Here is a 16,552-nt window from a genome sequence, read left to right as displayed (position 1 = left end):
AGAATATTACAGTAATCCCCTTATCAGTCCCATCTGCAAACTCCCTCCCTCTGATCCTTTCTAGGCACCACCATCAAATACATCTTTGTAAGCATGACCTTGACTATGATATTCACTTGCTCACAAATCTTCCAGTGCTCTCCATTGCCTGTAAGATTAAGCTAAGCCATCTCAAGCTAACACTCAGAGTTCTTCACAGTCTGGCACATATTAGGAGCTCCATACATATTTGCTGTATTAAATAAAGTATATCATCAAATAGATTTTAAGGTGCTGAAGGGCAGGGGTAATTTTTTGAATAATTAAGTATTCTACATAGTACCTAAAAGAGTTTTTTGTACATAATTGGTGCTCAGAAAATGTTTGGTAAATAAATACATGAATAATTGAATAGGTCCATGGGGGTCATGTTTGTATTCTGTATACTACCAAAACAGAGTTTTGGTAGTATACAGAATAAAAACAGAGTTGGTTACATAAATAAGTGAATAAAGGGTTGAGTATGTGGGGTGAGATTGGCTGAGCAGAAGGATGTCTGTCTGAATCTTTCAGAAGGAGAAAAAGATTTTGAAATTAAAGTGGAAAAAATCTTTTTCTCAGAACATATCTTTCACAGTGTTCCCCTTAAGAGACTTCAGTGAAGCTGGCAAAGAGAGAACCATCCTCAGAGAGAGAGCTACACCTGGGCTGAACCTTGTACTGGAAACTCTGAGGATAAACCTGTAGAAGATACAGTTTCTGTTATCCAGTAACAGGGACCACTTTTGAGGGCAAATCACATGCCAAGCACGTGCTAAGTCATCCCTGCATCTACTTCTCATCCTCACATGCTCACCTCTAGAAGGTGGCACCACACTCTGTATTTCAAAGGTGGCAAACAGGGACTCAGAGAGGGAGGTGACTTCCCTAGTGCTGCACAGTTAATACGTTATGGGAAAGGCATTCAATCTCTGGTCCTTGTTTGCAACCAGGGTGTTCCGCTGCCGCCCAAACATGTACTTTTATCCAGCATACAAAATCGAGATTTGTGAAAAAAGATTTGCATTATGAATGTTTTGAAGGATATACACTATGTAAACAGTGTAACGTCATGCCATATTCTTTCTTTTCCCAATTTCAAATTCTGTCAGACTTCTTGGTTGACAATAAGAAAAACCTTGCCCTCTGTTTTTTGGTATTGCGTCAGTCTGCTTATCTGTCTGTCAGCTTGGGCCATCCCTGAAAAAGCTGAATCACCCACCATCTGTTGTCTCCTGAACACAGTGGAGCCAGCATTTTGTCTTATCAGTGCATGAAGGCAAGTGAACAAAGGGTACATGTAGGTGAAACTTAACCACCTGAACCTGAACTTGTCCGTCTTTCAGCATTTTCTGGATGTTGCTGTTTCCAGGAAGGTCATAGGGTGAGAAGGGGAGACTCAGCTCCAACTGCCACCCTCTTCTTTATGAGGAAGAGTCCCAGACAGAATCAGTCAGATACATTATCACGACTAAACCACCGGTTTTCAGAAGTATTAAAAAAATGACAAAATGCACTTCACACTAAGACTAGAGTGAACTTGATTTATTCCCCTATCCAAAGAGGGCACTATAGGATCCCACAGTGGCACAGAGATGCTGCTCTGAGTATCAGCTCTCATTGGTTGAGATCCACAAGCAGTTTGCTTATTTCAGTCCAGGTCTTTTAAGTTCTATAACCATGGATTCAAGTACATGGCAAGGAAGTTCACATTGAAGGGGCCGTCACTTATCAGGAGCTTTTCCCAGGAGGATTCTGGAGGGGAGTTTAGATCAGGCTTTGGAAGGACAGGAGGTTCGGTGAACAGAAATCACAGAATCAATCAGTGTCAAGGTTAATTACATTGTAACAAGTTGGGGGCTGCGAGCAGTAACTGCTGGAGCACTGGGGTGGGGGGTTGCAAGGGGCAAAAGCTAATGCTCATGTGTGTATTGAGCATTTAGTATGCACCCAGCACTGAACAAAATGCATTATGCACATAATCTCATTTAGTAAGCCTCTTAAAAACCCTGTGGGATAGTACTCTAAAAGCCATCTTATTAATTAGAAAAGTCAAGCGTAGAGAGGTAATTAACTGCTGAGGGTGGTGCAGTTAACAAAGGCAGAGCCGAGCCTCGAGTCCATGTCTGTGTGACTCCTCCTCCCTGGGCTTTACCTCCTCCTAGAGATCAGTGGTCAGTGAGGCTACCAGACAGTCGTTGGACCTGGACTGCGGCAGATGGAGGGCTTGCATGAGATTAGAACACAAGCCAGGGAGGAACGGAATGGGACATCCACCCAAAGCTCTCACCGATGTCAGGTCAGCTGGGCATGTCGTATCAGAGCTGGCCTGCAGCCACAGCATTTCCACGACTTCTTGGTTAGAGACAGGAAGACAGAAATGCAGGCTGCCTGTATTCTCAGGCCAGCATGACAGGGACCGTCTGTAATGTGCTCAGGAATTTGCAAAAGCCCTGGCAGGTTAGGGCTAGAAGACAGACCTCTGTGCCTATCTAGTTGCTGCCTTGAAGGTTCATTGCGTTTGATAATTATTAATGCAATTGCTACGTATTGTCTGAAGAAGACACATGGCAAAGTGCAGTTATAAGATGAACCTCCTCAGTGTGGCCTTTCCCAGCAACACTATCCACTCTCCAACAGCTCCATCACTCTGTCTCTTTACCCTATTAACATTTTTTTTTTATTCATAGCACTTTTCTCCATCTGAAATTACTGTGTTCATGGAATTGGTTACTTGCCAAAAATACAAGCTCCATGAGAACCGGACCTTGTCTATTTTGTTTCCTGCTGTATCTCAGCACCTAAAATAGCCTCTGTTCACAGTATTGAATGAATGTGCATTTTGAAGATGTTAAAGATAGACTTTAATATATTAGCCACTTACCCTGACGAACAACAAATGCATAATCAGAAAGAAGCAGGTTAGAGGAAATGCATGTGTATATGTATAATGCATGTAGTATTAATATCTATTACATATCATAAATTTGACATATAAATATACTTCCATAAATATGGATAAATTAGTATTCTTTGGAAACTTTCATAAATCATCCACAGGAGGAAAGATATGTTCCAGCTGGTTCTGTGTGGCACTGTTCCCTCAGTGCCAGGCAGAGCAGGAATATACTCTGTACAAACAGAAATAACCAACCCAACTGCAGCAACTCCTGTGATTCCAGAACATTCTGGGCTTCAGCATTTTTTCTTCTGGGGGAGGAAAGTTTAAAGAATGTGCTCAGAGAATTGTTAAGATCACTTGTAATCTCTGATGAGAACATCAATTTAGGGGTTGGGTGTGGGAAACATTGGGGGTTATCTAATTCTTTCTTCCCTGTTTCTGCATTTCCATCCTGATCTTTCTCACTCTGTTCTCTTTAAGATCTGACGCTCTCCTTCAGTGTGAAGAGCCGCTCCAGGAGGTGTGTAAATGGCCCCTTGCAAGAAGCAGCCAGGAGGCGGCTCTGGGCGCTGGAGAATGAGGACCAGGAGGTGCGTGCATTGTTTAAGGTGAGCTTCGCAGAGCAGTGCAACCTTGTGTCCACCTTGTGTCTGTCCACAACAGCCTCTCCAACACCTAGAACAGTGCTAGGAAGAAAGTCGGCCCTCAAGAAAACATCTGACTGAATGAATGAAGGAAAATGTACACATTCTCTGCTCAGCAGGAATGGGTCAAGCCTTGGAGTCAGAGTCAGAGAAGACTTCATTTAAAATCTGCCACTATTAATTTTTTGACCTTCAGCAAGTTACTTAACCTCTGTAGAATGGGAATCGTTATAATACCTACCTCATAAAGTATACTTTTTAAAAAATGTGGTGAATTTGACTTTTTAAGATTGTGATAAAATATACATAACATTTTCAATTTTAATAATTTTTACAGAACAGGTCAGTGATATTAAATGCATTCACATTATTGTGTAACCATCACCACTGTCCATGCCAGAATTTCTCATCATACCAAACTAAAACACTGTACCCACTAAACAATAACTCCCCTGTATCCCCTTTCCTCAGCCACTGGTAACCACTGGTAAGTGTACTTTTTTTACGTACCAAAATTGCTAATCAAAAATTAATAGCTATAAATATTAGAATGAGAGGAGGAAAAGGCAATAAAATAAACCAATTTCTCATCTTTCATAGTAGGTAGATAATATCTTCAAGTGCTAAACCAAGGAAGAAGGGTATGACTAAATTATTTATACCTTAGGAGGTACTTACTAGGAGAACTGAAGTCAGGAATGTTTAAAATTTGCTGCAACTAGAGGTGGGGGAAAGAGAACATTGCTTTACATAATAAACTAGTATGTTATAGTTATTTTACAGTTTCTGTATGAATTGATACAAATTAAAAAGAGAAACATACTCTATTAATCTGTCATGTAACAAAAAATATAGTGTTTGGTTTGTTGGGAGGAGTAAATGAGATAGTATCTGTAGAGAGCTTGGTGTTGTGCTTGGGTGGTAGGATGTGCTCCAGAAATAGTAGATATGTTATATATAGCAGAGTCATTTTGTTTTTAAATCTCCAGAATTCAGGAACTTGGAGGCATTAGCTACTAACGGGCACCATAGAGTTTCTTTTAATTTGAGTCGCTTTTGACACAGGCAAGAGCTGGGTTTGGTTGTGCAAACTGGCCTGCTGTGCTGAGTCTTGAGTGGGCAGGCTTGTGGGCCAAAGCTGAGGCCTGGAGTCAGTTGGAACTGAGATCCAGTTTGGGTGTCACAGCTCCCTTGACTTACCCTGTCTGCACCCTGGCATCCTTGAGTATAAAACAGGGACAGTGCCATTTTCTATTAAATGTGAGGTGCCATTTGATTATAAACACACTATTTTAAGAAAGAAAATAAATGCTGCCCATTATTTATGATGCCACACTTCCTTTTCTTTTATTTCAGAAATGGTGAAATGTGATAAAAGTGCATCTTAGAATGGGTTAACTCCTATAATTACACTCTTTCATAGGGTTATTGTAAAAGTTAAATGAGGCATTGCTCATCAAACTCTTGCTGAAGAGCCTGGCATATAGTAAATTCCTTGTAAATCAGTTTTTACTTAGGACCCTCTTCCCTGACTACCAGGATCTATATCCTCCAAGGATCCGGGGCCTCCTGGGGCCTGGTATGGGAGAACCCCAGAGTTCTGACTTTGCTGAAGTAGGGGCTTTTCCTTGGATCCTTCTATCCTCTTCTTCTTTCTCTAGGGTTCCCTCAGGACAGGGATCCAGGGGTTGATCACTGGTGGTAGGACTGGCCTGGAGGGAGAGGGACATTCTGATCATCACTTGTTATAGTCAAGTCCAGATGCTTGGACAAGCAAAAAAGATTTTAGGGGAAAACCAAGTCTAGGCAGTGATTCAGGCCTTTTTATTCAGGTATTTAAAAAGGGGGTGGGGGGGTGTTACAGGTCTCTTCTTGCTCTGCTTGTGAGTGTGTAAACTGGCACAACCTTTCTGGAGGGTAGTTTGGCTCCTGCATTTTAGGATTGAAAATGTGCATTCCCAATTAACACTTCTTGGAATCACTTGTGTCAAAACAATCAAGGGTGCATACAAAGATTTAGATATGAGATGTTTATCACAGTACTGTTTAGGATGTTAAAAAATTAAAACAACTCAAATGTCTAGCCATAAGAAAACATTAAGAATTAATTATGTTAATGTGACAACAGCATATGTAACCATTAAACATAATGTAGATTATTTAATGACATGGGAGATGGTTCACAAAACATTGTTTAGGGACGAACGATTACAAAACAACTTACTAATGTGATTCTATTTATATAAAAATAGTTACATAGAAACTCATGTACAGAAAAAAGATTCAAAGAATACACAAAGTTGTTAACATTGATGATCTCTAGGAGGAGGGATTATGGATACTTTTTATTTTTGTGTGGTTTGGTTTTTCTGTTTGCTAGCTTCGTAAAAATAATTATTAAACATAGATTCACAATCAAATTTGCTTCCAAGGTGCCTTCTGTGATTCATTCTCCACCCTCTCACACATACTTCTTTTTTTTTTTTTAACACAAAAGATAACATTCTCTGCACACAGTTCTATACTCAGGTTCCTTTTTGTTTCTGCTGTTGTTTCATTCAGCAGTGAATATTTGGAGCCTGTATCAATACACAAAGAGCTTCTTTATTCTTTTTTATGGATGCATAATATCATAATATTCCATTGTATGGATGAACCATGATTCATTTTAACCAGTCTCCTATTGATGAACATTTAGGTTATTTCCTTTTTTTTTTTTGGTGATGTAAAAAATCTATGCCAAAATTGGTGAAAGTGGTCAAAAGGTACAAACTTCTGGTTATAAGAGAAAAAAGTCCTGGGGATGTAACATACAGCATGGTGACTGTAGTTAACAATACTATGTTGTATATTTGAAAGTTGCTAAGAGAATAGATGTTAAAAGTTCTCATCACAAGAAAAAAAGAATCTGTAATTATGTGATGTGGTGGATGTTAACTAAACTTATTGTGGCCATCATGTCAAAATATATACATATGTTAAATCATTATGTTACACACTAAAAATTAATATGATGTTATATGTCAATTATATCTCAAAAAAAGAAGTTCATACACAGCATATTGTATATACGTGAGCTTGTTCACAGGACGCTTTTGTCATCCCAGGCTGACTCACTGTTCTTTTTTACTCAGGACCTCTCAGCTAGGTTGGTGTGTATACAGTCCCAGAAGGCCCAGTTCCTCATTACCTTCAAGACCATGGAGGAAATCTGGAAGTTCTCCACCTACCTGAACTTAGGTATGACATGGAGCAGGCAGGTAAAGGAGCACCTGCTTCTCAGTTTAACCAATTTGCAGAGCTTGACATTAAGGAATTGGTCTGGCTCTGATAATTAAAAGCAGTAGAGTCTAACATGGATGGTTAACCTTTGAAATATCACAAACTGCCTGGAACTAAATCTAAAGCAAATATTGCTCTAAAATGTCACATGCAGCACTTCTTTGTTTCAGGAAGAGAGTATTAGATAATCAGTTAAAACTGGCAAACAGTTTTTGATCATCTACTAGATTCAAAGTACAGCTAGATTAGAAATTGATGGTTAAAAAAAAAAAAAAAAGAGAACAGCCTCTAGTAGGATCTAAGTAGCTGTTCAAAAGTTCCAGATCCATGTTCCATGTTTTTGGAAAAGTCAAAGAAAGATATGGGGGACTTATCTGCTAAAGGGGCCTCAGGTTGCAGGGTTTTCTAGAAGGTAAAGAAAGATACTGGGGCACAGCACCAGTACTGACGTGGTGGGAAATAGTTTACCTGCCGTCTCCATGGAGAATAACTCATGATAGGAAAGTTACAATTGCAAAGCAAAACCAAGCAAAGCAAGAGGAGGCCACTTGAATTGATGCATGTTTTACTTCTCTTACAAAATGCTGGGCTCCATGCAGACTTACACAGGAAGCGATTTTGTGTAGGGGTGGAGGGTCAAGATGGCTCTTGGCTAGAAGGTATAAGTTCTCCTCTTGTAGTCATGGTGATTTTTCTGCTCTCCATTCAACACATCTCCTTCTGTGACCATTAGAGATCTTTGTTATTCTAAGTGTGCTCCATGGACCAGCAGCATCAGCATCACTTGGGACTTGTTAGAAACATGGAATCCTAGGCTGCAACCCAGACCTACTGAACCAGCATTTGTATTTTAATAAGGTCCCTAGGTGATTTGTGTGCACATGAAAGTATGAGAAGCACCATTATAGAAGATACACAGGGCCTAAGTCAGCACAACGCAGAGTGGAAAGAGACAGGTTCTGCATCTTAAGAAAGTGAGGATGTCTAGAAAGAAGCAAAATTTTCATACAAATAATTTAAATTTATAGGAATGTGTAAAATACTATCCATAATTGTTACAGTTTTACAGTTTGCACAGTTTTTAGTCTGGTTTTAACAAGTGAGATCTTACTGGGCATGGGGTGAGGGGCAGGGTCAGAGGGATGTTGAAGTAAATCCTGACTCATTTGTGGGCCATGGAGAACCTCCCCAGCCACTGCATCATCAGGGGTACAAGAATTCGAATTTGGTCGGGAGAACTTTAAGGGGGAACCAGGAACTCCCAGTGTCAACATTGTAATCTTGGAGATTCCTCCCTGGATGTATTATAAAACAGTAACTTGGTCTGATAATCTTATTATGCATTTATGGAAACCCATAATATGTTGAAAATAAATATCATTTAAAAATGATTTGTACTTCCCAACAGATGCTGAGGAGAATCAATTCATTTTAGAAATTTTCTAGCTACCCCTCTTATGCTCTTCTAATTCCAGTTAAGTGGAGTCAGATTAGGTATGGAGGTCTGGGGGAGAAATTCAGGAGGGAAATTGCTCACCCTAATGATCAGCTAATGGCAGAAATCATGCCCTTGAGGAATCTTGTTGGTTTGACTTCTTAGGCTACGTATCCATGTGTCTGGAGCATCTCCTCTTTGATCACAAGTACTGGCTTAACTGCCAACTGGTGGAGGATACAGAGATCCACGTGTCAGTAGATGATAAACACCTGGAAACAATATACCTGGGACTTCTGATCCAGGAAGGTGAGCATGGTGTAGGGGTGGGGATGGGGGTCTTATCTGGATATATGTTATCAGAGTCCTTGAAATAATTAGGATACAAAGGGAGGCAAAAACCATTCAAACATGAAAATATTCACAAATGAACCCACCTGTTACAATATTACTTCAACCATCTCTGTCAGTTTAACATCAATATCACATGAACAGCTGTGTAGGCCAGTCTCACTGATTGTCTGATGTTAGAACCACCCGGGAATTTTAAGAAGATGCCCATATCAGGGCTCAGCTGGGGCCAGTTAATCTCTAGCCATGGGGATCAGGCTTTGGTATTTTTTGAAAGTTGCCCAGGTTATTCTAATATGCATCCAAGATTGAGAACCACTATTCCAAACATGTGATATAATTTGATTGTAAAATAAAATTGCAGATCTTGCAAAACCTTCATGATTTCATGAGATCGAGGAAAGTGATATTGGGAAACTGTTTGGAGCACCCACCAGTCTGTTTACAAGGAAGGATCCAATCAAGGCTGCAGCCAACCAGTTAATGACTGATGACATCATAGACACAGTGAAAGAGCCATATTTGCATAGAATATTTTGCATAATGATTCCCTTTCTGATTGTTTTGCATGAATCATATATGAAGGAAAAACTTTCATACTGTATGACTGTGAAATTTAGTTGGAGAAATTATATTCACCCAAATCAACTTAATTTATTCTTTTTTGGTCCTAAGATTAACATGAGGTTGCAATTATAACTGAAGTTCTGTTAAATATATTTTCATGAACTGTTGTTTCATTTTTTTCTCAAGGTGAAGTCCCAATTAAACCTCATTCTTGAGAATTATTTGGAGTTTTTGGTGTCTATTTTAAGTGAATTCCCTCTCAGTGGCTTTTTTCCCTGGTACCAGTTTTCCTGGGGTCACAAAGGCCTCTTGTAGTACCTCCCCTTGGACTGTGTACTTTACTTTCAGAAAGAAAAGTATCCGGGCTCTGGTGGAAATATACATAGTGGGATACTCCATTTTCACTTCCTGCTACTCCTTGGAAAGAGCTTTTCTCATTCTCTGCAGGTCACTTCTTCTGCAGAGCCACGTGCTCCATGGCTCAGCCAGCTGAGAAGGAAGGGGAGTATTTGACACTTTGCAAGAATGAGTTAATCTCGGTGAAGACAGCTGAAGGCGAGTTCGAGTGGGAAGGCGTGTCCTTGGTGACGGGTCAGCGGGGCTTGGTGCCAGTGTCAGCCTTGGAACCCCTGCCTCTCCCTTTCCACCAGTGAGTAGCCACTCACCTCCTGGGAGAGGGTCTCAGAGCGCACTGAGGTCTGCAGAACAGAGTAGGCACATTTGCAGATGTGGACATCCGTGGTGCCAGGGAGGGAACAAACCTGGGGGGCTTTTTATCTTTTGTTATTTTTTTAAGTCAAGATTTGCACAATTAGATGAAATGGAGACAACTCAAAGTTTCAGATGGACATTGTACCAAAGAAGAAATACACTGCCTGGTCTCCAATGCAGTGTTTCTCACTGTGGGGACTGGGGACCATTTGTACCAGAGTTGCCTGGGGATTCTACTGCAACTTTATACCCTCTGGCCCTCCTCAGACTCTCTTGAGGTTGGATCCAAAAATCTGCATTTTATATAAGCTCCCCTTAAACATCAGGGGATGTTTTTCACACTAAAGTTCCAGAATCCTTGCTGAAAGATGTTGTAAACTCAAACAGAGAGAGTGACAGTAAGCATGATTCCAGGCCGTGGGTTCTGTGTGTGGCAGAGAATCTGACAGTGAGAATGGAATGGGATCCTTTGTTAGATATTTTACTGACAAGCTAATTGCTGAGCCAGATAATATCACAGGCCTGCTGAGCTTCTTTATTTTTCACAGTGCTTGATAAAAAGTAAGTTCTCATTAAATTTATTATAATAAAAGTAACCAAAATTACAAGAATACTTATCAGCATCAGCATCATTTTAATGGATTATTCTGCTCACTGTTCAAATTTTTTGAAATCCATGTTTGCAAACCCCATGTTTCCATTGGCAGATGGTTCCTAAAGAATTATCCAGGAAGCTGTGGCCTTTCCAGGAAGAGGGATTGGACAGGCTCCTATCAGATCGGTACGGCTGAGTTGAAGGCAGTATTATTAGGGAGATAATATTGCTCTGCCTCCTCCTTTTATCGGCAGATATGGAGTCAGTGGATGTGAATTCCTGTCTCACCTCTGCTGCTGACTGAATTTGGGGAACCCAATTATACCATCTGTTCCCATGGGTTTCCTTGCCTGTGAAATGAGAGGTCTCAGATGAGGGCTGTACTGTAGATATAAATACCTCCAGGGACAGGCGGAACACACAGATGCGTGGAGGGCCTGGAGGGAAGATGTTAGGGAATGGTAGGGACCATAGGGATTTAAAAATATGTGGGAAAAAAAAAAAGCCCTGTGTGGGCCAGATGTAGCGTGCAGGCTGCCTGCTTTCAATCTCTAGTCAAAACATTTTCTAATTTCCTTCAGAGTTTTGTGAAGTTAATCTTGAATTAAGGAAGATTAAGAATGCTTGGCACATAGCGGGTGCTCAGTAAATATGTTGAATAGATGAAATACATACATATATATATGTATAAATGCATACATTTTATGTAATCTCTATACACATGTGTATGTATGTATGTATATTTATATATATACATACACACACATAAATATATACACATACCGATATATCTATAAGTGTATTTGTATCTACTGGATAAGGAAATTTAATGTTTTCTATGTATCTAGAATATACATTCCTTTCATCTTCATCCTTGGAGCTGCCTTCTTACACCTAGCACAAAGTGCAATTTTTAAAGTTCTAAGCCCAAGTACCACTTTAAAAAAAAAGAAACAGAGGGAATTATGAGACCCAGACATTAGATCTAATTAATAATCAACCACAAACAAGACTTTTACCTATCTGAGGCAGTATGGCCTTGTCGTTAGGCACATGGGGCTGTGAAGTCCTATTCTGGGTTCCAGTTCTAGCCCCACAACTTAAAACCAGTGTGACCTCAGCCAGTTCATGACGTGCTCTCACAATGTCACAACTTCCTCATTAGTAAAATGTTACTGTAAAACCAACTTTAAATGTTGTCATGAGAAACTAAACTAGATGACATCTATAAATCACTTAGTACAGTTTTCTCACATTCTAAGTGTTTAACACATGGTAGATACTACCAAAGCAGTGGGAACTTCTGATTCTGAAGACACAGTCAACAGAAACTTGACCAAAAATGTCAGGAAAAAAAAATCCAGTAGCTTTAGCAGGAGAGCTAAAGCAAATATGGAAACTGGGGCATATAAAAACTGCTACCTCAACTAGAGCTGGATTAGTGGAAAGAAGGGTTAACAGCAGTGGAGAGACTTAAGTTCTAGTTCACACACAAACTCCTTGGACAAATCACGTACCCTCTCAGTGCTTCCACCTTCTAATCTATAAAAAGGAGATTCTGATAGTTGCTCTGCTTACCCTTTGGGGCTCCTAGAAAGATCTGAGAAAAGGGACATAAGTGTACTTTGTAAACTGGAGAGTACAATTCTCATAAATATATCATTACTAGATCCTAGCTTGGCAGCTGATCAAGCTAGGTAGTGACCATAGTCAGAAGAGGAGTCTTCCAGAACCCTCTGGGTAACCAGCTGTTTTCTATTCGCCAGTGATATGAGGCTAACATGTATTGAGGGTTGCCTAGGTACCAGGCATTGTGCACTTTATCTCTTTAACTCTTCCTGATATTTGTAAGAGACAGGTATTCTCATTATCCCCATTTTACAGTTGGGGAAACTGAAGGTCATAGTGGCCAAAGGAGCCAGAAGGAAATGGAGAGATCCTACAGCAGTCCTCACCCTGGTCTGTGGATCTGTGCCAACCATGGGAAAGTGTTTACATAATGGCAAATCAGACAAAGTAGGACAATATAGTGAGCTTTCCAGTTTGACATAAGCTACCTTTATTCTGTTTTAAGGTATACCTAGTATTCTGAGATTATATTTACTACGTTTGTGAAAATTTCTTTTATAAAACGGTGGTAAAAGTGGATGGGAGTTCCTTTTTTGAATTTCCTAGCTTGGCCAAATGAAAAGCCAGTTACCCTATATCATTCCTGCCAATTTCTTTTTTTGAGGGGGGGGAGAAATTTTACTGGTCCTTAAAGTTCTAAAGTCTGGGAACTCTTCATTTCATATTACACTGGAAGCTAGTGGAAGGCTCCGCTGTTCCTGCCTTATTTGGTTGACCTGTGTGCTGTTTTCCCACAGGTAGAGGAAAATGTAAGGCCTGGAAAGAATATGAGAGGGAAGAAAAGGATGAACTGAATTTCCACCAGGGAGAAAGCATTGAGATCATCGGCTTTGTCATTCCTGGGCTTCAGTGGTTCATTGGGAAGTCAGCGCTCTCAGGAGAAGTGGGCTTTGTCCCCACCAGGAACATAGATCCTGATTCTTATTCCCCAATGTGAGTATGACACACAGACCTCCTGGGATGTGCTGGAGCAGGGCCACCTTCCCCAGTGGTCCTGCCCCATTCTGAGCAGGTTTGAAGATGAGCTTCAGGGTTTCCTGGTAACATGAACCCAGAGGAGCACATTCTGACAGTCAAGGCGACATGAGGAGTGATAGGAAAGAAAATATGAGTGATCAGGGAAGGAGTCAGTTCAGTTCATTTCAGCAGATGGTCATTGAGGCCTTCCTCTGTGCAAGGAGAGAAACACAACCCCCCAAACCCAGGACCTGCTCTTAGCCTTTCCCACCCAATCAAGGGGCCCCATCAGGGGAGTACACATACAGGGACCTATAGACTCCAGCTTAGTGAATGGAGAGTCCCTCCCACATAGGTCTGTCTGCTGAAAGCTTAATGTATGGGAAGTCAGTGTTGGCCAGGATGGCAGAGTGCCTCTTTTACTCTTTCCTGCCTTAAGTATAGAAGGGCTGGTTCTGAGGAGCAGAGCCACCACATGACCAGTCAGCAGCAGGTGGCCAGCCTGCTCCATCCACCCTGTCATGGAGTGCTGGAGTACTGCCCGGTCTCTCTGGTTGGCCATCCTGCATGGGGATAGCAACAGTAGAAAGCCTGGGCCCAGGAAGTACAAGAGGGAACACAGAGTTGGTGGTTAACCTTGAGACACTGTAGCCCTCCACATGGGGAAAACACAGCCCAAGCAATGCCTAAGGCTCTGAACACTCCGACTGGAACTCCTTCCCTTGTGGAAAGAGCCACTAAGGAGAGTGGACCAAGGGCAGAAGCTTCCTCTAAGCCCTGTCCTTTTTAGGGAGAGGGGAGAGAAAGTCATTTTCCCTACACAGAAATGTGGGAACCCAGGTACCTCTATAAGAGGAAGATCACTCACTATGCTCCTGGAGAGGTATGGAGAGCAATGAGAGTTTAGAAGGAGATAAAGGGTGTCAAGAGAACTTTCCTCAAAAAGGTAACCTGTGAGTTCAGCTTTGCACGGTGTAAGACATTTCAACAGACGTCAATAGGGAAAGGAGGTCACAGGTAGGAAAGTAAGGGGGATGTTGAGGAACGATTCATATTGTTGGGGGCCGGTCACCAGGAGGGTGGTAGTGTGACAAAGGCTCAGCGGGGCCATGATAAAGACGGGAAACGCCTATGCCATGGGCCTGTCAGGGCATGAGGAGCCACTGAATGTATCTGAGCAAGGGTGACATGATGTGACTGGGACTTCTGTCTAGGAAGCCAGCCCTGGCTTTGGCTGAGGTGTGCATGGTCAGGGGAGAGCCTGGAGGCAGGAGACCAATGAGAAAGCTGAGGTTAGGGGCATTTGGGAAGGGGCAAGGGGAATGGAGAGGAGAGGGCACTGCTAGGACCAGTCAACAGACTTTAGAGATTCTGGGAGCTTACAAATACGGATACCTGTGTTCTGCCCCCAGCAGTGCATTCTCATTGGTCTGCGTGGGGCCTGGGCAGCCATGGTTGTAAAAGCTCCCCAGGTGGGGCTAGTGTGCAGCCCAGGTGAGAACTGCTGCTAAAACTACCCCCTCAATTTACTGCAGGAGTAGTTGAGGACCCCCGGAGTGAAACAGCTGAACCATGGCTTGGGTCTGGAATTGCAGATTGCTGATGTTAAATCTAGGGTTCTTTTTCTTTTTTTAAAAATTTATTTATTTATTTATTTACTTTGGGCTGTGTTGGGTCTTCGTTTCTGTGCGAGGGCTTTCTCTAGTTGTGGCAAGCGGGGGCCAGTCTTCGTCGCGGTTCGTGGGCCTCTCACCATCGCAGCCTCTCTTGTTGCGGGGCACAGGCTCTGGACGCGCAGGCTCAGCGGCCATGGCTCATGGGCCCAGCCGCTCCACGGCACGCGGGATCTTCTCAGACCAGGGCTCGAACCGGTGTCCCCTGCATTAGCAGGCAGACTCCCAACCACTGCGCCACCAGGGAAGCCCCTAGGGTTCTTTTTCAAAAACAGAGTCCCGCAGCTGAGGTCCTAGTGAAAGGGAGGAAGAATAAAAAGAACAGAGACTCCATGGGGAAGAACCATTTATAGAGCAGAGGAAGAAAGAATGTATCAGAGGAAGAAAGAAGGACGGCTGAGGGGGAGGAACCAGCCATGTGGGAGGTGGGGGATGCTTAACCCTGTGGAAGTCCTTTGAAATTGACCATTGAGAAGTCACTGGCCCTGGGGAGGTCACTGGTCATTGGGCGGCAGCATAGGTCAGTAATAAAGAATTCCAGAGCCAGACTTCCTGGAAGGCATTTATGGCCATGTGAGCACATCATGTGTCTCCATTAGCTTACCAGCTGGGTGACTTTGGATATGTTAATTTGTTTCTCTAAGCTTCAGTTTACTCATCTGTAAAATGCATGCAGTGTTAGTATTTGCCCATAAGATTGTCTTGAGTTGAAATGAGCTGATACGTGTAAAACACTTAGAATGGTGCCTGGCACAGTGTGTGTGTGTGTGTGTGTGTGTGTGTGTGTTATTGCTGTTACTGTTGTGGGTGGTAATCTCTGAGAGGCAGTTTTAACAGGATACTGGAGGCCGGTGTCAGATTTAATCAATTATATTGAACTTCTGTACCTCATATCATGCCTCAAATGACAATAACCCAGTACTACTAAATTAATCTGATCATCACATTTTAGCTGGCTTAGTTGTACAGGATACACTCACCCTGCAGAATATCATCCCCTGTATCCAAGTGGTCAGGAAACCTTCTCCTTACTTGCACAGAGTTGCCTGTTGACCTCTACCTGCTCACCTGTGGGACCCCATGCACCAGAGATTGCGCATTCGGTAGGGAAGGGGAAAGTGGACAGGAGACGGAGGGGTGGGAGAGGGAGAGAAGAGGAGAACTGGCCCATTGCACACTCTAGAAATCACTCTCTAGATTATAGATACCCCCGAAACAGCAATTGGAGGAAGACCCCACAAACAACCTGCCAGCAGCAGCCAGGGTGTGGAAGTCCTGGGAACCATCCCTATGTGCTGTGCTGTCCCTGTGATCAGGCCACTGGGTGTCACTCTTAGTCTGTGTTCGTTTAGGGTCAGGTTTCTGAAGATGGTCCAGCATTTGCTGAAATCTCCATCCTCTTCCCCCAGCTTTCCTCCCTGTACTGGTGTATTACTCCCTGAAGTGTTTGTACCCTGTTTGTACATATGTATGCCTGTATGAATGTATATATGTATCCATGCATGTATTCTTTGATTTATTCATTTAACCAAATTGGTTTGAGAATGAAATTGAGAATGAAATTTCTCAGAAGCTGTTTTCTGAGTCAGATTTAGTCTTTGCCTCTGACACATGGGAAAGGGATCCTGCTTATCCGCGGAAGCAAATTTTTGTGGGTTTCCTTTTTTACAGCCCAGATTTCAACATCAGCTACCTAATTTCACAGGAACAGCAGCTGGAAAACCCATTCTTAAACCTCAGGCAGGCCTTCTATCCGAATAGACAAAGTGTTTGTATTTGGCCAGAGTG

The 16,552-nt window shown here is 42.2% G+C and overlaps 1 protein-coding gene across 1 annotated transcript in view; it reads left to right on the top strand.

Annotated features, from left to right (window-relative positions):
* SH3TC2 (SH3 domain and tetratricopeptide repeats 2) overlaps window positions 1-16,552 on the top strand; it is a 65,267-nt gene that overhangs the window by 17,021 nt on the left and 31,694 nt on the right. The window contains exons 3-8 of the mRNA XM_022590052.2: window positions 3,401-3,528; window positions 6,699-6,804; window positions 8,447-8,590; window positions 9,647-9,848; window positions 10,618-10,691; window positions 12,872-13,067. Coding sequence (XP_022445760.2) covers window positions 3,401-3,528; window positions 6,699-6,804; window positions 8,447-8,590; window positions 9,647-9,848; window positions 10,618-10,691; window positions 12,872-13,067 — 850 coding nt within the window. The remainder of the gene's footprint in view (window positions 1-3,400; window positions 3,529-6,698; window positions 6,805-8,446; window positions 8,591-9,646; window positions 9,849-10,617; window positions 10,692-12,871; window positions 13,068-16,552) is intronic.

Source organism: Delphinapterus leucas, chromosome 3, assembly GCF_059928025.1.
Source record: "Delphinapterus leucas isolate spDelLeu-1000000601 "Yukka" chromosome 3, BTC_Dleu_Yukka2, whole genome shotgun sequence".
NCBI lineage: Eukaryota > Metazoa > Chordata > Mammalia > Artiodactyla > Monodontidae > Delphinapterus > Delphinapterus leucas.
The sequence above is the reverse complement of the archived record's forward strand: the minus strand, read 5'-3'. Positions and strand labels throughout refer to the sequence as shown.